This window comes from Xiphophorus hellerii, chromosome 16 (genome assembly GCF_003331165.1).
Source record: "Xiphophorus hellerii strain 12219 chromosome 16, Xiphophorus_hellerii-4.1, whole genome shotgun sequence".
Lineage (NCBI taxonomy): Eukaryota > Metazoa > Chordata > Actinopteri > Cyprinodontiformes > Poeciliidae > Xiphophorus > Xiphophorus hellerii.
Window position 1 is genome coordinate 24,515,317 of NC_045687.1, and position 27,187 is coordinate 24,542,503.

The 27,187-nt window shown below is 46.0% G+C and overlaps 1 protein-coding gene across 3 annotated transcripts in view; it reads left to right on the plus strand.

Annotated features, from left to right (window-relative positions):
* The window catches only part of LOC116735520 (carbonic anhydrase-related protein 10-like), a 121,345-nt gene extending 94,419 nt beyond the window's left edge, over positions 1-26,926 (plus strand). The window contains exons 5-9 of one of the 3 annotated variants that reach the window (XM_032587466.1): positions 779-874; positions 1,293-1,365; positions 3,489-3,643; positions 21,985-22,199; positions 25,854-26,926. In XM_032587466.1, coding sequence (XP_032443357.1) covers positions 779-874; positions 1,293-1,365; positions 3,489-3,643; positions 21,985-22,199; positions 25,854-25,974 — 660 coding nt within the window. In that variant the 3' untranslated portion in view covers positions 25,975-26,926. Of the gene's footprint in view, positions 1-778; positions 875-1,292; positions 1,366-3,488; positions 3,644-21,984; positions 22,864-25,853 lie in introns of those variants that run through there. The other 2 variants (XM_032587469.1, XM_032587467.1) reach the window with 2 other exon arrangements.
* Positions 26,927-27,187: the final 261 nt, after the last annotated feature.

Genomic DNA, 27,187 nt, shown 5'->3' on the forward strand with positions numbered 1-27,187 from the left:
TTGTTAATGTTCATGTTTTGTTCAACATGTTCAATATGCTGCTCTAATGTCTCCTCTCTGACTTTACTCTTTCTATTGTGCCAATAAAGCTCTGCTTTAAATATGTGGAAAGCTGCAGTGAGCACAACTTCTGTACAAAAATGAAAAAGGACTGGGTTTATTCCTGCCATTAACCCACTAGCAAGGAATGCAAAACAGGCAGCAACAACATCAGTATTCTTGTTAACTCAATAAATTTGATAAACTGGCATGGATGAACTAATCATTTACCCAACTTTATCTGCATGCAGCAGCGCTACACAACTTACACGGCTTGTTAGGAAAAAGCAAAATGTTGCCTTTTGGCTCTGGCTAGTTGCTGAACATGACGCAGTTCATGCTGCTCAGCTCAGCAACAGGCCTCCAGTCAGTGATCAGATCAATAGGTGTAACCAGAATGGGTACGCTTGTAGTGTGTTTAAATATGGCTTGGAAAGTCACATTATCACATCTTAACCAATTAAATGCCTGTAGGTCCCTGCATGTCCCACATGTCCAGCCGGCATCATGGAGAAACCAGTTTGGAAAGAGAATTTCCCTTCTAGGAAATAACAGTGCTCAATCACACTTATTTAAAAAGCTGTAAACTGATTATTTAATGGTGATGTGAGGCATTTCTAGTTTGCTTAACAAAGTAGAAAAGAAGACATCCTGAAAACATGCAGTCTTAGTTCTGCTTCCAGTGCTTGTGTTTAAATCATATACTGTAGCTCTTCTCCTTTTTGTTTGTCCCTTACAGGTCCAACTGATCCACTATAATCAAGATCTGTATGCTAACTACAGTGAGGCGGCTAGGAGCCCTCACGGCATCGCTGTGGTCTCCATCTTCATTAAGGTTTGATTGTCCTCTGAAAGCCAGCATAGTGCAGTCTGACTGGATTCCTGCACTAAAATAGCCTGACCATGTGTACATGATCAGAAAAATAAGAATCAAGCATGACAGTGAATCATTGAATACCATGTAGTGCCTTATAGTTAAAATAGTGTGGGAGCAAAAAATATAACCACCGCAGACTAGCACGACTGTAAATAGTGACATCCTAAGTGTGGAAGATTAAGTTACTGTGAAGGTTGATCACAAAGAGATCTGCAGAAATCAGCCTCTTCTCAGTTCTTTGACTAACATGTTAAAAGGAAAGTGCAATTTCTGAATAATGGATTGTAACAATTGCAGCAAAAAAAAACAAAAAACTTTTGTTTGTGTTGCAGCTTAGTTTTTTGTTAAAATTTGATGTTTATTTCTCCCATTTCAGCTCTCAGAAAACTCCAACGCCTTCCTCAACCGTATGCTCAACAGAGACACCATAACCAGAATCAACTACAAACGTAAGACAAACTGAACAGAACTTTCTGATTGCTGGTCTGAACCAAATCTAAACACGCTCTATTGAAAACATGCCACGCTCTGTGGGTTTTTGTCTGGATTGATCTTTTCTTCATGAGCAAAACAAAATTTACTTTAGTGCTTTACCATTTTTTTACTTTACATCCACACTTCAGTGTTTCAGATCCGTTAACATCTTAATATAAAAGACAACCAGATGAAATGCAAGATTCAGTTTTAAAATCATCATTTTATTCATTTAAGGTGAAGTATTAGGTAAAATCAAATTTTCTTTAGCTTTACATCATGCTATAGTGTCATTCCCTCATCAAATACATACCTGGAGTGTTGTGGTTTGTTTTATATTAATTTTAGAATTTATTTTATGTATATATATTTTATCCTGCTGTGTTGTTTTTACTGTCTTTTAAACTATTTAATATTGTCAATGGCTCCTCTGGGGATGTGCGTTGCAAATTAGCTAAAGCTATGAATGGTTTTCTGTTCTGTATTTGCTTGTATTTGCTTGTATTAAGCTCCTCTCCATTCAAATAAACACTACAGAAAGAAGGCAGAAACGTTTTGTGTTAGTCTGAGATGGAGGCAGGCGTTCCACTGAAGGGTGCATGAAGAAGAGAACTGCTCCTCAGTAACTGTGGAGACTAATAAGAATTTCCAACTCCTGTTGAATTACATTGAATGTGGCAGAATTTCAAATGTGATGTTTAATCATATAAACAGAGTGATGGATGTTAATTTCAGCCTGAGGTGGGACCGTGTCATAAAAATACCCGGAACGCAAAGATGACTCACTGACTGAAGCGGCAGCAGAACGCGCCAGATTTGTGTGAGATCAAAGATTTTGTTCTTGACAAGTAAAGAATCTATTTTAGCTTTATAATCAGTACCCATTAAATTGGCCTCGTCGAGCACGTATTTATGTTTTCCTATTTTTATAAGCAAGAGATGCTTTTTGCTTATGATTATCAACATAGATTAATGAAAATGGCAATAATCCATCTGTCTCGAAGCTTTGATTTGGAATAAAATATCTTTAAATAAAACTGTGCCATCAAGTATTCCTAGGTTTGTCACATTTTGTCACATTGCAACAACAAACAAGTGCGTGTTGTCAGGCTTTCATTTAATAGCCCAAACAAGAAGTGGTGCAAATAGAAATCTGAAAATGGTGGCGTAATTTGATTTCAACTTCCTTTAAACTAATACATATAAATAGCATTTATTGCACCCAACTGCCCCCAAAATGTCATTTATTAGTGAACAGACTCTGTGTGTCTTTTAACCTACGCATAAAAGCAGATGTTCTGTGAATTCCTCAGAGGTTTGTTGCTGAGCATTAGAAAACATCCGGGATTGTGGAAATGCTGCTTGTTTGGGCAGACGGGTCGGGGAGGAAGCAGTGGAGATTTTAAAGCGGGGTTAGGTTCTGAAACATCTGCCAGAACTCTGATCAGTCCTTCATCTGGACACCTGCTGGCCTACCAGGACCTGGACGTCCATCGGCGCTTTAATCAGAGAAGTAGAAGAGACGAACAGTAGCCCTGGATGAGCTGTAGAGGTCCAAAGCTCAGAATCACCATTACTTATTTATCCCAATATCCGACTTAAACAAAGCCATTGTTGTAAAATTGACTTTTTGCATCATTTTATTATGTTATTCCCTCATTAAAAAACATACCTGGAGTGTTGCTCTGATTCTTTCATGCATGTTTCAGAAATCCTTTAGTCTCCATGGCAACCATTCAGCTGTACAACATGCCCGGGTGGACGTAGCTCCGCCTTTGAGCTGCAGCTTCTGAGCTCACAGAGCAGCAATAAACAAAGTACTGACTTGAGACCTGAATGCAAAACAGCTTAATCAAAATTGGCATTTTTTCTTCAATTCACATGTATTCACTATTCTGAATTGCTCTGTCACATACAATACCATTAAAGCCACAGGAATGTATTTTTAATAAGGTCTCATATGACTGATAATTAAAGCTGGTAAGAGTCACATCCACAGACATGTCATTGTTTTCTCCCTGCTATCAGCGCGTCAGGAAGGAGCTTCAACAGAACATGTTCTCACACCGAGCTCTCTTACTGTCTCCCCTTTCTTCAGATGATGCATTCCTACTAATGGGCCTGAACATAGCTGACCTTTACCCTGACACCATCCGCTACATCACCTATGAGGGCTCCATCACCATCCCTCCCTGCTACGAGACCTCCACATGGATCCTCATCAACAAGCCAGTTTATGTGACACAGATGCAGGTAGTTAAAAGTGGGGTGAATACGTAACACCAGGCTACAAGTATTCTAGCAGGAACATCATTTCTAGTTATCGGTGCTGGCAGGAACTCCAACATGTCTGAATTACAAGTTAGCTTCTTAAAAAAATGAAAGGAAAACATCTTTATTCCCTAAGAACAGATAAAGTTCTGTAACTGCAGAAAAGAACAAACTGGTTCTCAGAACCAGATGAAGTGATGAGTGGAACCTGCTTTTTACCACTTGATTTAAAAAAAACTCTCTGCCTTGATTTATTAGTTGATATAAAAATCATAATCTGCATACAGGTTTCATGACAGCTCTATAAATCTCCATGCCATTGTGAAGTAGTTGCTCCAGGCCTGGAAAGCCTTTTCCTGTTGCCTCAGGCAGGGACTGGGTGTTATGGTGTTCCAGTCCTGAACAACACTTATCTTGAGGAAAACAGCTCACACACACACACACACACACGCCCCCCCACACACACACACCCAAACACACCAGCCTGTCACTGGACTCAGCACTGGGAGAAAGATGTCGCCTGTGCAACTGACTCTCCGTCTTTTGCTGAGGAACTTTGTGCTTGTTGTTCGTTTTACCATTTATTTGCGCTATGACCAGCCTGACGTCAACATTAAACAAAAGTATAATTAAAACTATTATTCTTACTGTTATTATCAACATGTTTACATTCTCATCATTACTGTGATTTGTCGTGGCTTGAAGGTTATCCTGCAATAGTCAGCCCCGCCCACTCCCCACTACTCCCCAGGGCTGCCTACTGACCAGTTCTCCGTCTAACAGGTCCGGAAAATCTCTGAGACCTGGGTATTACCCTAAAAGTACTCTATAAGAGATAATCTATTTAAACTGGTAGCGAAAGTGACTCGTCTAGCTCTAACTACCTCCAATCCAGAAGTTATGACCCTTTACAGTTAAGAAACAATCAGCTGAGTAGCCCTCGCAGCTGCATAATTCCAATAACCACTTCTGTTAACGGTAGCCCACTTTCTAAATCATAACTTGCACTTGGAACCGGCTAGATTATGTTTAGTGACTTAGATGTAAGTCCCAGGGTCATTATTTACTCTCACCAAAGGAAATTATGAAGCCTCCTATTTACTGGAATCATGTACATTAGTTTTTCCTTGATTAAAAGAACTGGACAAAGATTAAATGACTCTATTAATTCCAATGTCCACCAACCTCATTAGAATTTTGTAGTATAAATTTATTAAGCAAGCTTAAGCAGGGATATGCGACATACAAATCAATTATCAATCGTATATAGATCAAAAACAGTGTAATAAAATTTACATGTACAATCATACTACTCTGTCTCCTTTCCCTAAGAGTTAAGTCGCAAGTTCTGAAATAGAATTTCAATGAGCAGATTCAACTCATACCCAGAAGATGGTGGATCTTTTGGCAACAGGAATTTCTTGCATCCTTGGTTGAGGTCTTTGCCTGGTGTGGAAAAACCCTCCTCAGAAAGGAAGCAAAGCAGAAAGGGTCTGAATCCTTTTGCAAAACCCAGTTCTTTATCCCTGAGGGACCTTTGTCCTTCCTCCAAGTCTTGTTGCAGAGTTTGAAAATGCTGGGTTGAGACGAGACCTGCGGTCGAATATAGAACCAGAGATGGGGCGATGGGACCCAGTCCTTCCTTAGCGGTGTGAAGTCCGAGCTTCCCCGTGGTTCTGAAGTGCGGTCCGTAGCTTAATCTGCTCCTCTGTGAGTTGTTTCTCCTTCTGCGCCGCCGGACTGGGAACAGCTGGTTCCTCTTTTCAGCCCCTTTTTATGCCTCTCTCCACCATGTATGTGTATGGGGAGGTTTGGCCTACGTGACTTTCTTCACGGCCGCTGTCTCTCATGAAAAAGTCCCCCCCATTTCTCAACCTGCTTGCTGACCACAGTGGAATTTCCCGTACTTCTCCTTTCTTCCTGTGCTCCTTGGCCATCTGTTCAGAACTGCTTGCGACATTTCCTGTTCTCAGAGCTGTACTGCACATTCGTCTCTTCTATATTCTATAACTCACTTTATCTATTAAAACTCAGTAAACACATTCAACCTCTTGTTAAATTGATTTCAGATGATTATAACTTCATATTCATTGACAATACATCACATCTTTTCCATACATCACATCTTTTCCTTGTTGTTAATTATTAACATAATCATTACATATTTAAATCATTACAGATCATTAATCAGAGATGCTTTGCAGAAAGTTATTGAGTGATTACTTATATTCATGTTATTCAGACTTATTCAACTTAATTAACTTTTAATCAAACTACAGGATTACTTTATTTCTTCCAAGCCATTATGCATCTTTTTCTGCGTGTGCCTGGAAAGATCTCATACCCTTATGCCAGTTTTCTTGACACCCCCTCCATGAGATCGGACGGTGCTGCGCAGAAAACACAGAGTCCAAAGTCAAAAGAGATCAAGTCCATCACCACAAGTGGCAGTGAGGATGTCCCGCTCATAGCAGGTAACCGGAGACGATGAAGGTGTCCAGGAATCCACAACCTCATACTCCGACAGATTGGATGGCGGAGAAAGCCAGTGTTCTGCACCCAAATCGTGGTCAAGTGTAGATTCACCTGAGACGGAAAGGGTGGAACGGTCCAGCGGAGGCTGCAGAGGCGAAGGCAAGTCCATGCCAAAGTCTGGCAGCGCGGACGGGTTGTTGCAGTAGCCTTCCAATTCTGCCAGCAGATCCTGGAAATCCATATCACTTGGTGATGGAGATGAAGGGGAAAGGATGTCCTCAGTCTGGCATGCTTGGGGAGATGAACTGAGGTTCTCAGTTTGGGTACCTGTCTCGTTAGTCGCACTGCTGGCTTGGCATCCGACGTCGATAAACAAATCTGGAGACACGGGACGTGTAGGCGGAAGGTAGTCGCCCACCGCCACAATTCGGCCGTCCAACAGATGTAAAGTTGGGAGGCATTGCCGAGTAATTTGGTGTTCCCATAATTTATGAATCACGGGCAGCCGTAGTCCCGTATACAACGGAGATGTGGTGAAGTCGTCGTCGTCTAGGCCAAACGCAGAGGTCCACACGATTTTGTGCACCCGTTCCAGGGATCTAGAGGTGGAATCCGCTATGTAGGGCAAATCCTCCAGCCCTGTGGCGCAGAGGATTGCCGTTACATTGCTAAAATTGGCGCTCACGCATTGGTGACACCAGCGGGAAGACGATGCAACCCAAATGAATCCATAAGATTCTGCAGTGATTCCACACCCCACACAGCAGGTTGATGCCTGAGGAGAAACAGTAACCCAGGTAACTTCATGATCAGTGGTTATTGATTAACTATATTTACTTACAACGACGAAAATGCGAAAGCGAAAGCTGAGAGAGTAGGCTGGTTTAAGCCCGTGTGCCGGCTTGTTTTGCGAGCCAAGGTGAATTAATCACAGGAGCCGGAACGTCATGATGTGGAGCTGGTTCACCGCGATCATAGACATGAGCCGAATCATGGAATATCGCCGCATAGGTCATCAGCCATACAACAATGGCCAGGTCCGAGGTCTCATGGAGCCAATAGAGGACCACCAGGATCCCCCAAACCGTTGCCCAAAGAGCCAGAATTATCCACTTTTGCATCCAAATTCGCCGTCCCCGACCCTTGATAGACAAGGCCTGGCGCGCTAAGTAGACGAGGATGGATACTGCGAAAAGCCCCTCTAGAACAGCTGTGAGGATCTTAAATGGGGCGGTTCGGGTAGCTTGTCTGCCCCCAATGACCAATTCCAGTATCAGGGCTATGTTGTCGGTGATGAGCCATAAGCAGACCACAACACCCCTGCGCCAATTAATGCGGGTACGGCCCATCAAGTAACAAGCGAAAAGGGATGAAGCCAACCCCCATTTGTGGAGAATGATGGGACGGAGGATCAGCTTGGCATATCCTTGTAGCGCGACGAAGATCCTCATAGGGTGTCCCTTAGGCCAAGGACCGGTGTGGCAGAAGACTACCCAGGCCAGGGTAATCCCTAAATGCTCAAAGGTACTCACTTGAATCGGTGCAAAAAGTGAGTTGGGATTCGACGAGTTGGTTGAAGAGTTAGTTGAAGAGTTGGGTTCCATGATGTGAGATGATGGTCGCTCTGGATCAGGTCTTGTCGGCAGCTGCGATGAAGGTTGAATGGTTCGCAGGCACACGGCAGCTCTCTCTTATGCAGAAGTAGGCTCCTCCTTAGGGGGGAGGGGCTGGTAGTTCCTCTTTTTGCAACGACAAAGTGCTTTCAGCCACGCCTCCAAGACGATTTTGCCGATGAGTATTGCTACGGCGACGCCCAGGAGACCTAAGAGGTATGGCCACAGCATACTCAAAGCACTCATCAGCCATTGTTCAACAATGTTGAGGCCTTCTTCCACCACATGAGCAACTTCTTCCGCAACCTCAGAAATAGCGGCCGCCAATGTTGCCCCCATAGTCTCGTACCAGTAACAGTCATGTTGATCAGAGCCTTCTCCACATTTTTGCCAGTTCTCTGTAGTGTTTGAGCAGGTGAGATTGGAATACAAAAGGTTAGGTCCTACCCAGTCAAATCCTGAATCTATGTGGCCATTACACAGACTTTTACGGAAAGCATGTCCTTCTGCGATGGCTATAAGGGAGTCAGGGATGAACGGAACAGGAAGACCAAGTATACTCTTGCGCTTCTGGAGATGATATCCTAGAATTGCATCGGTGCAGGTCCGCCCGCTCACTATCGCCCTTCGCCATGTTCCATTGAATTTCCGCCAAGTAACTTCAGAAGAGTGAGTGTCATACTCGTCTGCATAATGGTCTTTGCAGTAACTCTCCCAACCTCGGAGCTCTCCGCAGGGCCGTCTGGCCAATCCTATTACACATTCAAGGATATTTCTGGTGTTGTTTTTACAAGTCATGCGCCAAGGTCTTGGGCTGACGTAACTGTCCGGTCTCCAAAAAATCCCAGGCCAAATCATGCGTTCCTTAGAGTAGACCGTGGCGACGTACTGGTACTGTACCCAATAGTTTGTTGATTCTGTAAGGCATGGTGTTACCCAGGCTTCAACCTCATGTTGTTGGAGTCCCCACCACTCGTAGTCCCATTTTCGATAGTAATCCTCGTACCAGGCTCGTAGGGCCCATTTGGCCGTAGGAGCTTTATCAGGATCAGGGCAGTTATACCTCCAGGTAGAGTGAAGAGCGTTGCCGACCTGCCAGAGGTCGCACCGTGGCGACGAGAGGGTTTTCTTCCAACAGGTGTCATTTAGGCTCTCAAAAATTCTTTTGGCGACACACTGGTCAATTTTTGCAAAGTCCGTTTTAGGAACGGTGAGAAGGTCATCGGGAGTCGGAAGGGGTTGCGTGCGCAAGTTGGCAATGTATAGATCCGTTAATCCAGTGTGAGAGCGAACTGTCCCCTCTGGGAAGTCTCCCATAAAGAACGTTTGGTCTTTGGCTATGTACGTCCACGGGAACGTGTTGTTCAGCCAGGGTTCAATTTCTGTACGGTGTGGACGTGTAGAGTGCCAAAAATCAGCCCAGTATTCCTCTATGGCTGAAACTATATAGTTCTGTCCCGCACATTGCACAAACTTGTTCCAGAGGCAAGGATTTAACCAACTAAAGTGGTGTTTATAACAGTGCTTTTGCTCCTCTTCGTACATAAACCGTCTAGGTCCTTGTCTGATCAGGAAAGCCGTCATGTTAGTCAAATTGGCTGGTGTAGGCGAAATCGTTGCATTGACTGGAAGATTACCTCGGGAGGCATTTCGGAAGGTCCAGTTCCCCGTAGGTGCTGTTGGGACGATGTCATCCTCTCTACAGTTGAGGTGATAGTCTCCCCAAAACTCCTCTCGGGGAAGCCAGGCTCGACAGCCTGAGGACCTGTGTGGGGCTGGGTATACTACTTCGGTATCCCAGTACCCTTGACTTGGCATCAATAGCAGCGATCGACAAGCCATGTTGCAATGCCATTCTGGCATACCTCGATCCGGATGAATCCAGTTGCATCTGACGGTCCTTCGTTCTTTGTTTTGCAGAACCCGTATCCAGCAGAGCACTCCGGTGTCGAGGAAGTCATAGTTGTAGATCTCCCAGGTGCGATTCAGAAGGTCGTCCAGAGTGGAGTCGTTCAATCCGAAAGCTCGGCGTTCCACGTACTTTTTACCGTTGTCTTTGGCGAACAGTCCGGTTCGATTCTGGACAGAAGTTCCGTTGTCCCATGGCACAAAAATAGCCGTGGTGTTTGTATTCCAACAGTTGAAGTTAGCGTACTTGGAATGTCCATAGGTGACTCTTGTATGCGTAAGATACCACGGTCCAACTCCGATGAAGTAGAAGATAGTAGCAAGAACAGCAGCAGCAAACAGCAGGGCAAGAAGCGTTAGCAGCCCTTTCAGGCATAGGGATTTTCCGGTTATCGTAGTCGTTTTTCGTAGCAAAGGTTCGTTAGAGGTTTCCGAGTCGTCGTCAGTGTCAGTGGAGTTGTCTGATTCCGATGTAACATTCAGCAACTCCGGGTCTGTAGGCCGGCGCTTCATGCCGATAGCATCCATCCTGGCCAGATTAGTGCTTCTCTGGGGTCCGATGTATCAGGCTTTGCACAGATCTTCCTCAAAGCCTTGAGGTGGCCCTGGTTGGCAGGGTTCTTTCCAACCCGTCTGGTGGCCCTTCTCTGCTGCAGAGCTGTAAATATGGGAGAGGGGTAGGGTAAATCAGGCTCCAACCCCCTCCACACCCACTTCCAGTGGAACACCCTCCAGTAGTCCGGCCGAGGAAACGCGCCTTGGGCGGTGCCATTTTTCAGCGCCTGGTCATACCAGGACTCGTGTTTGTACCCTATTGGGGCCGGTACTGAGATGTAGGTGTACAATGAGTGTCCATGCAGAGTTAGTCTGGTGCGGTACCCCCAGGATGACGGAGTATAAATCCTCTGGTGTGGTGGATTGGGGTAGACCCTGTCAATTTCCAATTTCAATGGAAGCCTGGTGTTATTAAATATATAACATTCTGGATCTATTTCCCTCTTTACTATGGTTTTCGCCATACTTCGTGAAGTGGTCCAAATGACCATGTCATTGAGTGAAATTTCACAATACAGTCCTTGCAGTGGTTCAAGATAATGGGGACCCCACCTAATCCGTAGCTCGATCCCCCGTACCCTGAAATACACTGTATTAAAAGTCCATGGTAGAGATCTTGGACACATAGGTGAGATTGATGCAAAATTAACCGTGTTCTCGGATCCTCTTCCTTGCCAAGCAGGCGGTGCGGTAGGGATAAATAAATGTGGCTTCGTGGAAGGGGGCATCGTGTATTCTTCACTTTCCCCCACCTGTTTTACATTTTGGAAATTGGTGGGTCGGAGATATATGAGATACTTGAGAAAATAGGCCTCGGTGAGCGGATTGGTGACAGTGAAATCTTCTCTTGGCATATCGAGTAGAATGGAGGTGGTAGGGAGTCTTAAAAACGGGCCTCTGTCTGATAGTCCCGATGAGACTCCAACCCCCACTTTGAACAATCTAGTCACAAAACACTGTCTCCCCTTTCGCTTTTTGGTTTTTTGCTGACCTGCAGACTTGACGACTCGTTTTCCTCCTTCCGGTGCGTCCATCAGTCTTGGTTTGTCTTTCTCCATGGAAATGCTGAGGCGAGCTTCTGCCAGGCGTGAGTTTTGGGTTTCTTCTTGGGAGGCTCCGGTTCCGTACTGGACACGGTGGCGTAAGTCTGCTCGTCTGGTACCACTTTGATGGCCGCTCCGACTGAGTAGATCCCTTTATAGGGGACGGTGATCATGCGCACTGACAGCTGGACCTGACAGGAGGTGCTAGGATCAGAGGGCGTACCGGCCCTGTGAGCCACGCCTCCCGGGTGTTGCAAAACTCCGTCCCGAAACTGGGATTCCGCTGTCACCCAGTACAGGCAAGACTTCTCCTTCGGTCTTACCGCATTGCTGCCCCATCCGTCCACTTCAGTGGTGTAGTAATACATATCTGAGCTGCGTACCCCATCTTCCCTTGGTACATCCGGCAGATCTACTATTGGTATTGTGCAGTCATTGATGACCTCCAAAATCAGATGTGCCCAGGTGGTCAGTTCCCAGGGGCCTGTCCACCCACCATTAACGGCTTGCTCTCGGGCTTCATCTGGGAGTGCACTTAGCTCCTCAGCTGATGGTTGGTATGCATGAGGCCGATGTACCCGGAAGACCACAGGAGAGTGGTTGGCATTCAGTGGCGGAAAAGACAGGGAAGCTCTAGCAGCGTCATACGGCCAGGCGGCTTGAACAGAATCCCACAGGACATCATGCGGTCCTTCTTCCCTCCTCCACACCCATGGGTCCAGTTCTTCTGGAGTGTTCGGAGGAGCGGAAGGTCCTGGTAATATTATCGGTATGGGGCTCCCATAGTTCGATTGCACTCGCCCGTAGGTTCTGTAATATCGCAGCGAGCTGTAGAACCTTGTTACTTGCCACCCTTCAGCTTCGCCTGTCAGTGTTACCTCTCCGCTCCTTAGCTGTTCCTCGCACACAGGACAGTGGTGTAGCTCATTTCCATCCCACGTGCAATAACAAGTTCTTGGTTCTTCCTTGAGCCACCCCCATTGGGTTTCCAACTTAAGCCGGGGCAGATAACCCACTCGGCAGTTCCCACAGATTGTATTGTTCAACACCGTGACCGGGGAGACGCGAAGGTGTTGTAGCATCTCTGCGGTAGCCCCCTGGTGCCTTGGCTTCTCACGGCCCGGTCCTTCCCAGATAATGGGGAGATGGTGGTCCGTTAAACAAATTGGGCAGCGACCCTTAGCTTTTCCCCAAATCAGCATTTCTCTCTCCTCCGACAGGACTCCATTTTTAGCCCAATCCAATTTCTTCAGGGCTCGTCCTGCCCAAATCCCTGAAGGTGTTCTTCTAACTACAACCACCCCTTTCACGGTGGCCAGTCCGAGATAGGGTGGAATGGTACATGATTCACTGGCCATTTCACCGGCTTCTGTTTCACTTTAGTCAGGGACTGGCTTGAGCTGCTCAACTCCTTGGATCCCTTTTCTTTCCAGCAATACTGTGTTCCTATCCAGCACTTGCTTGACGATGTCAGTTGTCTCAAACTTGGGTTTTACTGCTGCATTTACAGGTTGCTCTCTTGCTTTGACCCACACGCGCTGTCCCTCTCGGAATGGCACTCTGGGCGTCAGCTTCTCCTTTTTGTCGCTGGAGCCCCGCCCCACTTCCTTCGTGGTGAACGGCCGTTGGTTGAGTTCCATCGCAGGGGCGGGTCTTTCGGCTCTGCTTCTGTCATTCAGGGCCTGCCCTATTTCCACCGCTTGGGTGCTCCAGCTGTTGGTGTTAGCATTTTTAGCTATCCAGCTTTTCACTAACCCAATGGCTCGTTCCACCACTCCGTTAGCTTGTGGGGTGTAGGGTGGCGAGTAAACTCGCATTACTCCATACTTCTGACACCACTGGTCAACCTGTGAATTACGGAAATGAGTCCCATTGTCCGTGCGCAGCTCTTTCGGGATTCCCAGGGCACTGCATACTTGTTCCAGCATGCCGACAACGCTATTGCCGTTTGCTTTCCTGGCTGCTTTTGTAGTTACAAACCCCGACATAGAATCCACCAGCACTAAGAGGTACTTTTCACCTCTCCTTCCTGTTATCCCCATGGGACCTGCAACATCCATGCAGACTGAGCCCCAGGGGACCGTGCTTTTGATGGACAACCCATCCATCCGCTGCCCTCGGCGACCTGCGTTGTATTGACCACACACCTCACAGTCCCTTAGCACGCGTTGGACTTGTTTCACTGGGATCCAAAGGTCTTGCTCCTCCAGCTCCTTACGGGTAGGTCGTACGCCTGCATGTCCAAGGGCCTCATGCACGCTCCGCACGACCTCGACCACGTACTCTTCTGGGACCTCCCGTCCTCTGGGAGTACCGTCCCACTTCTCGGTACCGACAAAGACGATCTTTCTTTGTTGGACATAACAGTCCACTTCATCATTCCCACGCCAATGAGCTCCCTCATGCGTGTGTGCTCTTTGATGCTCAACATCTATTTCCAACTGTAGTTTTAGCTCAGCAATCTTTTTCCACAAGTCTTTGTGTGCCACTGGCTTGCCCTTTGCTGTCTCGAAACCATTTTCTTCCCAAATGGCCAAGTCCTCTCTGAGGGCCTGAGCACAGTAGTAACTGTCGGTTACTAACCTGGCACTTTTGATTTTCCTTTTCACCAGCTCCAGCAATCCTTCCAGTACTGCCGTCACTTCTCCGGCTTGAGCACTACCGGGGGCTTTTCCTTTCTGACGGCATTTCTCTTTGCCATCCTGCTTCAGAATAAATCCCCAGTATGCCGACTGGTCGGACCCCTTTCTGGATCCATCGGTGTAGATTGTCCATTCCGGTTGTCCTGGCTTCTCAGGTGTTTCTTGTGGTTTTTTCTTACTGGTGGGTTGTGCTGGCCCAATTTCAAGCTCCGGGTCCAGCAAGATGTCCTCCCATCTTCCCCACCGAGTATTGGTTGCTTTAGTACTTTCCACAGTCCCTTTTCTTAGGTACTTGTGAACTTGGCTTTGTGTGATGACTTTAACTGGTTGTCCTTGTGCTAAATCTTTCAGCACACCCCAATATCGAGCTAACACCGCTAGCTCCTTCTCCTCCTGCGGGTATTTCTTCTCAACAGAAGTTAGGGTGTAACTCCACAGGGTAACCAAGCCTCCATTTTCGTTACTCACTTTGATCATGGCATCGTCATTCTCGCAGCTGATTTCTGCCACCAGTCTTTCTGACAAACTTCTTGGCTCCAGTCTCACAGCTGCTTGAATGGCTCTCCTCAATTCTTCTAGGTTCTGTTGATTGGCTGCTGTCCAAACCCAGGGTCTTTTTCCGTCTTTCTCGTCGTCCTCACTTTTCCTCAGGCAGTGGTACAAGGGTTTGGCATATTTCTGATAGTTGGGCACATGGTCTCTGACATAGTTGCACAATCCCAATATTTTCTGCAAGTCATTTTCTGACTGAGGTGGTTGAATGTTCGTCAGTTTTTCTCTGTACCCATCCGAGAGTCCCAAGTCCGACGTGACTTGGAAACCCAGATAATTCACTTGGAACTGTCCAAATTGACATTTCTTGAGGTTTAGCTTCAACCCTGCCTTGGTGAGGTTTTCAACTACTTTTTGTAGCCTTTCTAAGTGTTCTTCTTCTGTGTCATCAGCAATGAAAACATCATCAATGTACACAGTTGCTCCTACGTCCCCCAGTACTTCCATCACTGCTGACTGGAACACATTTGGGGAGTTCTTGTAGCCCTGGGGTAACCTTTGCCACACATAGCTTTTGCCTTTGTGGGTGAATGCAGTTTTACCTTGCGATTGTCTGGCGAGGCGTAGGGAGAAAAACCCATTAGCTAGGTCGATGCAAGACTTGAACTTCTTGACTCGAAGAGTTTTCAGCGCTCCTTGTGGATTGATTAGACTGGCTCGGTTCGCTATTGTTCTCCGATTCAGGGCCTTGAAGTTGATGACTGGCCTCCAACCCCCTCCAGCCGATTCAGGTTTCTTCACCGCCTGGATGGGGCTGTTGGTGATCGGGTTGAGTTCCTCTCTGATGATCTCTAGGGCACCCAGTTCCTTCACGATCTTGTCCATCTCCTCGACTGCTCCTGGGTTCAACGGGTACTGCCGAACAGGTGGATGAACCCCACCTTCGATGTGATGAACAAACTTTGGGCCCAAATCTCCACAATCGTTCTTGAACCGTGCCACCTGCGCCGTAACGATGATCTCACGCAGCTTCTCTTTCCCAGCCGGGGAGAAGTCACTCTCTTCAAGTTTCTGTTCTGTCACCGTTGGTATGTCGACCGGTTTGTACCAGTCTTGCTTTTCTGATCCTGTTTGGGTCGGGCCGACTTTCACCAATCTTGCTTTCAAGCTTGTCAGCCTTCGCTCCAGTCGGCGATGTGTGCCTTTCTTTTTACTGAGTTCGTCTAAGTCTTTTACTGTGAGGAGATTGTAGGGACCTTTCACCCACACTACTCCTTTCCAGGTCCCATACGGCATTTCTTCTACTTTTCCATTAGCAAACTGAACCTTCAGGTGTCCTGCTGTTTTTAGGTCTTTGCGGGTCATAGACACCTCCGCTCCTGTGTCCACCAGGTAGGGTACTCCCTCCACTTTAGCGTAGATTTCGTCCCCCTCCCAGTAGGCATTTTCTAGAATGACCCGCGACCTGGACGCCATTACTTTGGTGACCCTCCGGCCCCGGCTTTACGGGACTCACGGAGGGCCGTCCTCTCTTCTGGGCTCAATTTCCTATACTCCTCATCTGTCAGGAACTGACCTTTTCCTGGCTGGTTTGATGAAGCCGGAGGGTTGGTCGGTTTCCCTTGTGGTCCTGGTGGTTTCTGCTGGAACGGCCGGTTCCGGAAGTTGGATGGCGGTGCTCCTTGTTGAAACGGTCTGCTCTGGAAGTTGGATGGCGGTGCTCCTTGTTGAAACGGTCTGCCCTGGAAGTTGGATGGTTGTCTGATGTTAACCCTTCCAGGTGGCTTTGCCGGTTGGCTAGCCTCCTTCTTCCTTTTGTCCTCGTAGTACTGCTGTTCCAGGTCGAATCCTTGCACTGCTACATCCATCTGAGCGACTGTTGTGCTTCTCACTGGCAACTTCACGAACACGATCTCTCCTCTGCGTCCTTTGGTCACCTCTCGCAGTACTTTCACATACCTCGCAGGGGAAACGGTCTGCTTAAGTGTGTGCCACAGCGGTTCCAACCTGCTTCCCTTGTCCAGCCGTCCTCTGGCTCTCTTCACCTGGGACTCTTCATCATCCATGTCCTCCAACACCAGCCTTTCATAGTTGCTCTGCGCTGAATCTGTTCCAACCATCGGGTCCGAGGTCACGCTGGTCAGCCACAACTTTTTGGCTCCCTCGTGGTTGGTGGTAGACAGCACAGTTGGCCAAACATCTTTCAGATATTCCTCATTGTTTTCGTCTGCGTTTTTACTCCTAATCACCAGCCTTAGATTCTTCAGCTCGGCGTAAGCGTCCTGTCCCGTATTAGTGGCAGGTAGCTGAGCTGACACCCCTGGTTGTCTTACCGGAATCTGCGGTCCTGGCTCCGAAGACGTCGCCTGAGGTTCCTCTTCATCAGCCGACACTTCGTCCAGCTGCTGTTGAGTTTCCCTGGAGTACTTGTAGGCGGCTTTCTTCAGTCGTCGCAGCATCACATCATACATAATTCCAATGTATGCGTTCCTGAAGTTGGTAGTCAGGGAATAGTGTGCTGTCAGGGTGGAGCAGGATGGTGTCATCAGGATGTTAGCCCATTCTCCGATTGTCGCTTCCACCTCGAGCTGCACCCGGTCTCCCAACCTGCTGGCCCATCCCGCTGGGATCTGGTACTCGGTTTGACCGATCTCTGGTACATACGTACGCCGTCCGTCCTTAGCCTGCACTGGACCCCAGGTCACGTCTCTTGCCAGTCTTTCAGAAGATTTCTCGATGTCAAAGGTCTCCATTTCTTTCTTCTTACCCCGGTGCTGTCCTGTTCGGAGTGTCTTGTACTCTGTCGGTGGTTGCTTCGGGTCGGAGAAGACGCTGCCGTGATCACTTTCCTCCTCCTTTCCTCCAGGATGTTCGATCTCCGGCTGCTCCTCTTCGTCCTCCGAGTCGCTGAAGTCCTCATACTGTTGTTGTCGAAGAGGTTCTCTCCCAGGGGAGTTCAGCGGTCGAATCTTAGCTGGTTCCATCGGTCCTTCTTCTTTCGGGACCGTCGGCTGCTCATTCTTGACTCTTCCCACATTGGGTTTTTTCGGTTCACTGCGGCTCTCTTCAAACGAGAACTCCTTAACGTACCTTGCTGCGGAGAACCCTGGTTCAACAGATGCCTCCTTTATCTTTATCCTGGGTGGCTGCACGGCCTTGGCTTTACCTTTCTGGGTGGTGTTTGAAACCTCACTCTGGGGAATTTTTAAGGGATATTTCCTGATCTCTTGTGATGGATGGCTAATGCGGCATTGCTCCTCCATCTCAGCTGCCAATTTCACCCCTTGCTCAGTGCGGAGTCGATGCAGACGGGGGTCAACCACCACCACCACTTCTTTGAGCACAAAGAAATGACTGTTGGTTCTGGCTATATTCACCACTCCGTTCTCCGCAATTGATCTGGCGGTGTCCCTCGGCAGATCCGGTGATCTCAGTCCCTGCACACTCACTATTACTCTTCTCATGCATTCGTTGCTGGCTGCCGTCAGGCCCCGCTCGAGTCCGTGCCACATCTTCTTCCGATATTCCTCCAGACTCTCTCCTTCTTGGTAAACGTCAATCGGGACTAGGATTACAGCACCATAAGGGAGATTATGGCCTTTCATTATTATTATGTCTCCTCGAGTTGCTGCACTACAGGAAGCTTCCAGCAATCTTGAGTCTGTTTTGTAACACTTTCCTGCCTGGCTCTTAAGGTTGCGTCGGAAGTTTTTATTGTGGATCTTGTATCTGTCGTTGGTGAACACAATTAGTCCATCACCCTCAAGATCCCATATCCCTCCAATAAACTGATGAATCATGAGCCCGGATTGCAGCCTTATGCTACCGGTCCCTGGTGGTATTTCGGCCAATTCTCGGGCCATCCTCCAGGTGTCCGATTTCTGAGTCTTCTTCTTGGGGCGGCCGGGGCCCCGCTGCTCTTCGTCCGATTCCTCCCCGTCCTCGTCGGAACTGCTGGCCGCTGTGGTCTCTGTAGGTGGCAGTGGACGCCTTCTCTCCGTGCTGTGGACTCGGGGATGAAACCCGAGCTCCGGGTCCCGTTGAGGGGACCATTCCTTGGCTGCATCCTCCCACTGCTCCTCTGTGAGTCCGCCGACGAGCGCTCCCTCGGGGTCGTCCTCATTGGCTGGTGCAGGTGGGATGTCCTCGTTCCGCGATGGACCCGGTAGAGCTGAGGGACCTCCGGCGTTGTCGTTGCCGCTGTCGTCGCTGCTGTCACCGCCGTCGTTGTCGTCGCTGCCGCCCGTCAGGTCTATCAGAACCCTCGAAGGTTGCTCCCGCTGGTGAGTCGGTGTCGTGGCTCTGCTGGGCAGTCGGGACGGAGCCTCGGCCACCTCCGACCCTGCCTCTTCGAGGGCCCGCTCCTTCTTCTTGGTTTCCTTGAAGGTCAGGAGCCTCTGTAGGGCCTCCTTGCATTCTTTGTACTGACTCACCCCCCTAGCGAGATGGTTCACCAGGATCCCGTCGATGCCTGCTGCCAAAGTAGCGGTTTTCACTACTCTGTCGTACTTTTCAGAGGGGCTGTAGACAATCCGCAACTCGCCAGCCGTCCATCCCTCCAGGAGCTCGGCGAACCATTCCAGCCATTCTTTAACCTCCGGCTTCTTGGTAACTTTCACCGGGCATTTGACGACCCCCAGTCGGTGACCATTCCTAAGCCGGGAGCAGTAGTACATCTGAGTCTGTATCAAGTATTTCATTGTGTCCAGAGCAGTGTCCTGATTGTAGTGAGACTCAAAGAACATCTTCTTATTTGTCTCAATCCAGGATTCTAATCCATCACCGAGTAATATTAACATTACCGGTAAGTGTGACAATGTGGATTGGGAAAGAAGGGATTGACGATTTTTCCCGCCTTGGCCGATGTTGCTTGCCTCTTGTTCCATTGCTGGCTTTTGTAGGGGCTTCAGTCCCCCTCCTTCTTCTTCACTCATAGTTGTCTTTGTCTTCGAGTCGCCTATCCCCCAAAGCCTCTCTTTGCGCTTTCGAGTAGGGATGGGTCCAGGCTGTGTTGGCTACTGGCTTCACTGTCTGGATCTGGTCATTCTATCCTCAGTAGAAGCTTTCCCTCACCTGTATGCTATACAGTTACTGCGAGGGTTGTGACTGATGGCCTTATCAGTCACCACTAACTCTCTTCCCTAAGAGTTAGCAACCCAAGTGAGCTATTCAGAGTCTCACATCTGTTTTTACTGACTTGGTGTCTTTGGGGCCCGCCTACTCAGTTGTGCGCCGCCCCACGTTGGGCGCCATGAAGGTTATCCTGCAATAGTCAGCCCCGCCCACTCCCCACTACTCCCCAGGGCTGCCTACTGACCAGTTCTCCGTCTAACAGGTCCGGAAAATCTCTGAGACCTGGGTATTACCCTAAAAGTACTCTATAAGAGATAATCTATTTAAACTGGTAGCGAAAGTGACTCGTCTAGCTCTAACTACCTCCAATCCAGAAGTTATGACCCTTTACAGTTAAGAAACAATCAGCTGAGTAGCCCTCGCAGCTGCATAATTCCAATAACCACTTCTGTTAACGGTAGCCCACTTTCTAAATCATAACTTGCACTTGGAACCGGCTAGATTATGTTTAGTGACTTAGATGTAAGTCCCAGGGTCATTATTTACTCTCACCAAAGGAAATTATGAAGCCTCCTATTTACTGGAATCATGTACATTAGTTTTTCCTTGATTAAAAGAACTGGACAAAGATTAAATGACTCTATTAATTCCAATGTCCACCAACCTCATTAGAATTTTGTAGTATAAATTTATTAAGCAAGCTTAAGCAGGGATATGCGACATACAAATCAATTATCAATCGTATATAGATCAAAAACAGTGTAATAAAATTTACATGTACAATCATACTACTCTGTCTCCTTTCCCTAAGAGTTAAGTCGCAAGTTCTGAAATAGAATTTCAATGAGCAGATTCAACTCATACCCAGAAGATGGTGGATCTTTTGGCAACAGGAATTTCTTGCGTCCTTGGTTGAGGTCTTTGCCTGGTGTGGAAAAACCCTCCTCAGAAAGGAAGCAAAGCAGAAAGGGTCTGAATCCTTTTGCAAAACCCAGTTCTTTATCCCTGAGGGACCTTTGTCCTTCCTCCAAGTCTTGTTGCAGAGTTTGAAAATGCTGGGTTGAGACGAGACCTGCGGTCGAATATAGAACCAGAGATGGGGCGATGGGACCCAGTCCTTCCTTAGCGGTGTGAAGTCCGAGCTTCCCCGTGGTTCTGAAGTGCGGTCCGTAGCTTAATCTGCTCCTCTGTGAGTTGTTTCTCCTTCTGCGCCGCCGGACTGGGAACAGCTGGTTCCTCTTTTCAGCCCCTTTTTATGCCTCTCTCCACCATGTATGTGTATGGGGAGGTTTGGCCTACGTGACTTTCTTCACGGCCGCTGTCTCTCATGAAAAAGTCCCCCCCATTTCTCAACCTGCTTGCTGACCACAGTGGAATTTCCCGTACTTCTCCTTTCTTCCTGTGCTCCTTGGCCATCTGTTCAGAACTGCTTGCGACATTTCCTGTTCTCAGAGCTGTACTGCACATTCGTCTCTTCTATATTCTATAACTCACTTTATCTATTAAAACTCAGTAAACACATTCAACCTCTTGTTAAATTGATTTCAGATGATTATAACTTCATATTCATTGACAATACATCACATCTTTTCCATACATCACATCTTTTCCTTGTTGTTAATTATTAACATAATCATTACATATTTAAATCATTACAGATCATTAATCAGAGATGCTTTGCAGAAAGTTATTGAGTGATTACTTATATTCATGTTATTCAGACTTATTCAACTTAATTAACTTTTAATCAAACTACAGGATTACTTTATTTCTTCCAAGCCATTATGCATCTTTTTCTGCGTGTGCCTGGAAAGATCTCATACCCTTATGCCAGTTTTCTTGACAGGCTTTTTGCCGTGCATGTAAGGTAAAGTAAGATCATTTTATTTATATAGCACATTTTCAGCAACATTAGCTGGAGATGGGCACCAGCACCCCTCCTGACCCCACTAGGGACAAGGGTGTACAGAAGGTGGATGGGTGGATGGATTTTCAGCAACAGGGCAGGTCAAAGTGCTTTACATGAATTAGAAGGAAAAACAAACAAAATAACAAAATAAAAGCAAAAAGTACTCCACAATTTATAAACTAATAGGAGTTTCTCTGGATGAACTAGTAGAAAAGAAAAGTAAAAGTATAAAACTACGGTACATAATAGTAATCCATAATTTATAAACCAGTAGAGATTTATCTGGATTCTTGTCCTGATCAAACTAGATGTTGTTTCTAAGTTTGTTCTAGTTTATTTTCTAACTAACAGGAGTTTCTCTAGGTCTTGCGCCGATATTAAAACTTTAATGCTAAATGTTGATCTAAGGTAAAGAGTAGTTTCTCTAGATAAAGTAACAGAAGTTTCTCTGGACGTTTGTTGTAATTTCTGCTCTGCGTTACTAAGAAAGTAGTAATTTTACTACATCATCTATTTTATAATAATTATTAATTATCATTATAATAATATTTAATTCGGTGTGGTTCACATTGCGTAGCACATTTTCTACATGTTAGAGTGCTTCCCTCTGTAGCCGGGTCAGAAGCGGGCTGAGCTGTGGGTTTGTCCTGCAGATGCACTCCCTGCGCCTCCTCAGCCAGAACGAGCCGTACAAGATCTTCCTGAGCATGAGCGACAACACCCGGCCGGCCCAGCCTCTGCTGCAGCGCTGCATCCGAACCAACATCAACTTCAACAAGCAGGGCCGCGACTGCCCCAACAACCGCGCCCTGCGCCCACAGTACAGAGGTGACCCGACCGCTGCTGTCGAGAAAAGCGCTCCGTTCCGCTGGAAGTGATTTCCATGTTATATATAACGTCACATTCTTTTCTCGCTTCTCATTCTTCAGAGCTGATTAGGGGAGCCGTTACATGCCAAAAGTGGAGATATTTTTAAGTTGCTCCTATCTGGACTGTCAAATCCATTGAGTTGCACTTGCTCAGTTAAAAATAACCAGGAAACTTTTGGTCAAAGTCAGCAAATCACTGTTCAAACTTTGGACTGTGGAATGTCCCATAGTTAACAGAGACTACAGACATGAGTGATCAGCAAAAATGACTGAGACACTGAAGGTTCTGGCAGAACTCTATTACTCTGACGGTATTAATCAGGCTATTACTATTACTATTTATATATTCATACCAAAGCTCATCTTTATCTCTACCTAAATAAATGTATATTTACTATCATATGAGCTAAAAGCAGTAGAATGAGACAAACACTGTCACCCTGCCAGTCACTTTCACTGAACACAGAGGAATGGAGTTGTACTTACTCTGCAAAAACACAATCTTACCGAGTATGTTTGCTCTAATGTCTTAGAACACTTGAAATACGAGAAAACTATCTTCCAAGTAACTTTCCAACAAGACACAAGAGCTTGTTTTAAGTCAAGAATTCCAGAATAGTGATAGAAAGTATTAGTTCCTCTGACAGATTTTACAAAATGGGAAAATGTCTTGTGAAAGTGCAAAAAAAAATCTGCCAGTGGAACTAATACTTTTTCATCTATATTAGGGAATTATTGACTTAAAGCAAGCTCTTATATCTTGTTGGAAAGTTACCTGTAAGTTGGTTTTCTCGTTTTTCAAGTGTACAAATATATTTGCACTAGAAACTAAACCAAAAATACTTGCCAAGATTTTGTGTTTTTGCCGTGTAGGAAGGTTTTAACCATAGTAAACTATTTATTTGCCCTGCCATGTTGTTATGTTGTTATTGTTGTTTTGATTCTGGAATACAGATTTAAGCAAAAGCCTAGAATAAATGTTACATTTAATAGAGCTATGATATTTTATCTTGTGGTTACTTTGCTATTTACAGAGAACACTGACATAAAATCCAGAATTTAGCTGCTTATTTTATTCAGCGATCTGCTCAACAGACACGGCACCATTAGCTTGCCAGCTGCAGTCTCAAAGCAGCGTCACCTTATTAACAGTCAAGGCTGGTGAGTGACGAATCATAGCTCTGCCTGCCAATCCAGTGGATGAGTCTGGTTTCAGCAGTTGCCAGGAGAAGTGCTCTTGTCTGACTGCACTGAGTGGAGGGTTTGGTCTGGTGCAGTGGAGCTGATGGTGTGGGGCCAGTTTGGAGACGTTGGGCTCGGCTCTTTAACGACAGTGTAAGGAGTTTCATCAAACTGAGGTGTTTCCGATAACTCTATGGTCCTCAGCATGACCGCCTGTCTGTTCACAAAGTGAGGTTCAGAAAAACATGACTTGTGCTGGCTGGCTAAAGATTCAGTAAGTAGCTTATAAAAACTGTGATTTTTATTTGTTTAAACTTTCGCTAGCTTCATTTCCATTGACGGTCTAATTAGAATATAATAGAATAGAATAGAATTCAACTTTATTGTCATTGCACTGTCACAAGTACAAGCAGCGAGATGTAGTTTGCATCTATCCAGAAGTGCTCTACGAGATATAAATATTTATTTACAGATGTACAAGACAATGTATGTATGGACTATAAGGGGTTATAGCAAGAGATATAGATATTGTGTATAAATATAAATATGGGAGCTATATGCACAGATTATACAGATTATACAAGAATGTTAGGGAATGGATTATAGATAAATAATGGCAGATAAAATTTACAGATTGTATGTGTGTGTGAAGAAAACAGTCCGTGATGTGTGTGTGTGTGAGGATAGTCCATGTGTTATTGTTGTATGAGAGGATAGGGGAGTACAGTCCTTATAGTTTATGTTTAATGTCAGGAGGCGTTCAAAAGCATGACAGCTGTGGGAAAGAAGCTGTTCCGGTGCCTGGTGGTTCTGGTCCGTAGGCTTCTGTAACGCCTCCCAGAGGGCAGGAGGGAAAAGAGTGTGTGTGCTGGGTGAGTGGAGTCCTTTGTGATTTTCCCGGCCCTTTTCAAACACCACTTCCTGTAGATGTCCTTGATGGCAGGGAGCGGTGCCCCGGCGATATACTGGGCAGTTTTCACCACCCTCTACAGCGCCTGCCGGTCAGAGACAGAGCAGTTCCCGTACCAAGCTGTAATACAGTTGGTGCAGCGGTAGAAGTTCGTGAGGATCTCTGAGGACAGGTGGTTCTTCCTCTGGGTCCTCATGAAGAAGAGGCGTTGATGCTCCTTCTTAATGAGTTTGGAGCAGCTGGTCGTCCAAGTCAGGTCCTCGGAGATGTGGACTCCCAGGAACTTAAAGGTGTCCACACGCTCCACCACTGTCCCCTTAATGTGGATGGGTAGATGTGGGTCAGCGTTCCTCCTGAAGTCCACGATAAGCTCCTTGGTCTTCTCGGTGTTCAGCTGCAGGTTGTTTTTGTCGCACCACTCAGCCAGACGGTCTACCTCCTCCCTGTAAGCGGCCTCGTCATTATCTCTGATGAGGCCGATCACTAGAGATAATGATATCTAATTGCACTATTTGAAAGAAATTTGCTTAATGGAAACAACTATTGAAAAAGTTCTCACTTTTTGATGAAAGGTTTTGGCGCTGGGCTGAGGTGGGAGGTTTTTGGCCGCACCGAAATTGATTTATTTCACAAAACTGCAATGGAAACACTTTTTTTAGCATCACATGAGTCACATGACCCCTCACCGGATGTTTCCACTGGTGTAAACCACGAAAAAGGTGACAGGAAGTTGTAGGAGAATGATGGCATGGCATGTTTAGTAATGACTCATCACGTGAGCAAACTTAGTCACGTGTGATTTTAATTGTTTTTCTTATTTAATGAAAATACAGCACTTACAAATTTGTGTTTTCTCAACATTTTCGTAATATTGATGTTTGTAGACAGAAACTATGTCTTAATTGCATAGTACGAGACAATCTGTGAAAATCATTATCTCCATTGCCTCTTCCCAGTGGTCCTACTGACATCTGGAGACACTGCTCCTGGTCAGAAACAACCAATCAGAGCCAAGAAGCAGGTCATAACGCTGTTAATCATACTTGTGTATGCTTGCAGGGGCGTTTTGTGCATAGTTGTACCTTTCGCTCTGCTTCTGTCTCAATCACACTCCGTTTAACAATAAAGTTGGAATAAGATTTAACTCACTTTAACTGTAAGAAAACATCAGTTATCTTTAACGAACAATTACCTATTTAAAAAGATGTAGCATTTGGTTACACATACACAACCTATAGAAAGACAAGTTTTATTTGGTCAACTGTATTTTCATTTTTAGTTTAGTTTTACTTTTAAAATGATAAATTAAATATAATGGCATGAGAGCATTGATGATGGCGACTGGGTGGCGTTGCCACGGTCGCCACGCGGCCGGACGGACGTCTGACGCTGCTTCCAGCTTTCTTTTCTTTTCTTATTTTTTTGCTTTCATCTTTGAAGTTTCTCTCTCAGTTCTCTTCCAAACTGCAGGTCCTCTCTGCATTCATTTCTCTATTCTTCTCTGCTGTTTCCATTACGCAGTGAATCAGTGGCTCCTGAAGTAAGCTCTGCAGCGGTGGCACCAACCGGTGCAGCTCCACGGGGGGGACAGGGCAGGACTCCTTCCTTCCTGTCTGCTTTACTGGAAAAACTGTTGAGCTGAAAAAACTGCAGACGAACTGAATGGAAGACTCAACAACTGGACTTCTCCACAGACAGCTTTACTAAACTAACATTAGCTAAGCTCAGCTAACCCAACTCCAGACCGAGTGCTGTGCAGGCCTTCTACTACACATCCACAATGTAACACAGCTCACTACGGCCGGCACAGAAGTTTGCCATTCAGGCCAAAACGTAATATAAATCATAAGGCTCCTGATGTCTGCACTCTGTATGTTCTTATTTGTTGTTTTAAAGCTACAAAGAATGTTTTTTTTCTGTCTGGTTTGTCAGATGGATGTAATGTAGAGACAGGAGTGTGTGACGCCTTCTCTCCGATCCAGGCTTCAGAGAGTAAATATCAGAACCATCATCGCTCACTGAAAGAGTTTACAGTTCTACTGAAGGTCCGTACGCCTGGCAATAAAGAAAACAAAGCTGCAGTGTGGAAGGAATGAAAAATATCCTCCTCATTATATGAAGTAAAAAGGGGAAAATCTCCTTTTAAAGGAGAATGTCAGTTTCATTTCATTGCGTTAACATTACGTTCTACCAAAACAGGAAAAAAAAATTGCTTTAGACTTTGAAATGTAGTGATTGAAAAGTTTCTTGTGTAAAAAAAATGGTTTTACAAGATTAAAATAATGTTTTAAAGGCTTTGATGAATGTTGTGTGTTTAATGGATCTGAATTGCCCCATTAGTGGTTCTTTATTTTTTCATGACTTTTTCTCCTTCATGACAAAGTCACACCCAGTGAGGCTTTACATATGAGTTCATAATGAAAATCATCTCATCTCTATACTGTAAAGCTGTTGTTGGATTTTTCAAGTCTAATCTCACGTGTACAAAAACATTATTCATTATTCATGGGTTATTGTTTATTAAATAAAGATGAAGCCAAAATAGGAGCCATGTGAGTGGAGTAATGAACACACTCTGTGGTTTAGTTGCAGAAGAATGTCTCCCTGGCTGTTTTCTGTCCCAACTCATCACCTCTTCATTTGCTGTAAAGGAATTTCAGTCTACACTTTATGAAACATGACTTCATTACTTATGGTACCTTTACAGGTGAGCTTCAGATGGCTTCAGCTTTAAATCTGGACTACTTTGGTTTATGGAGAGGTTCGCTGTCCATTCAAGGACTGCAGGGCTCCAGGTCCAGTAACAGGACAACCAGCTCAGATCATGGACCCTCTGCGATGTTTGAAGTGTGTGT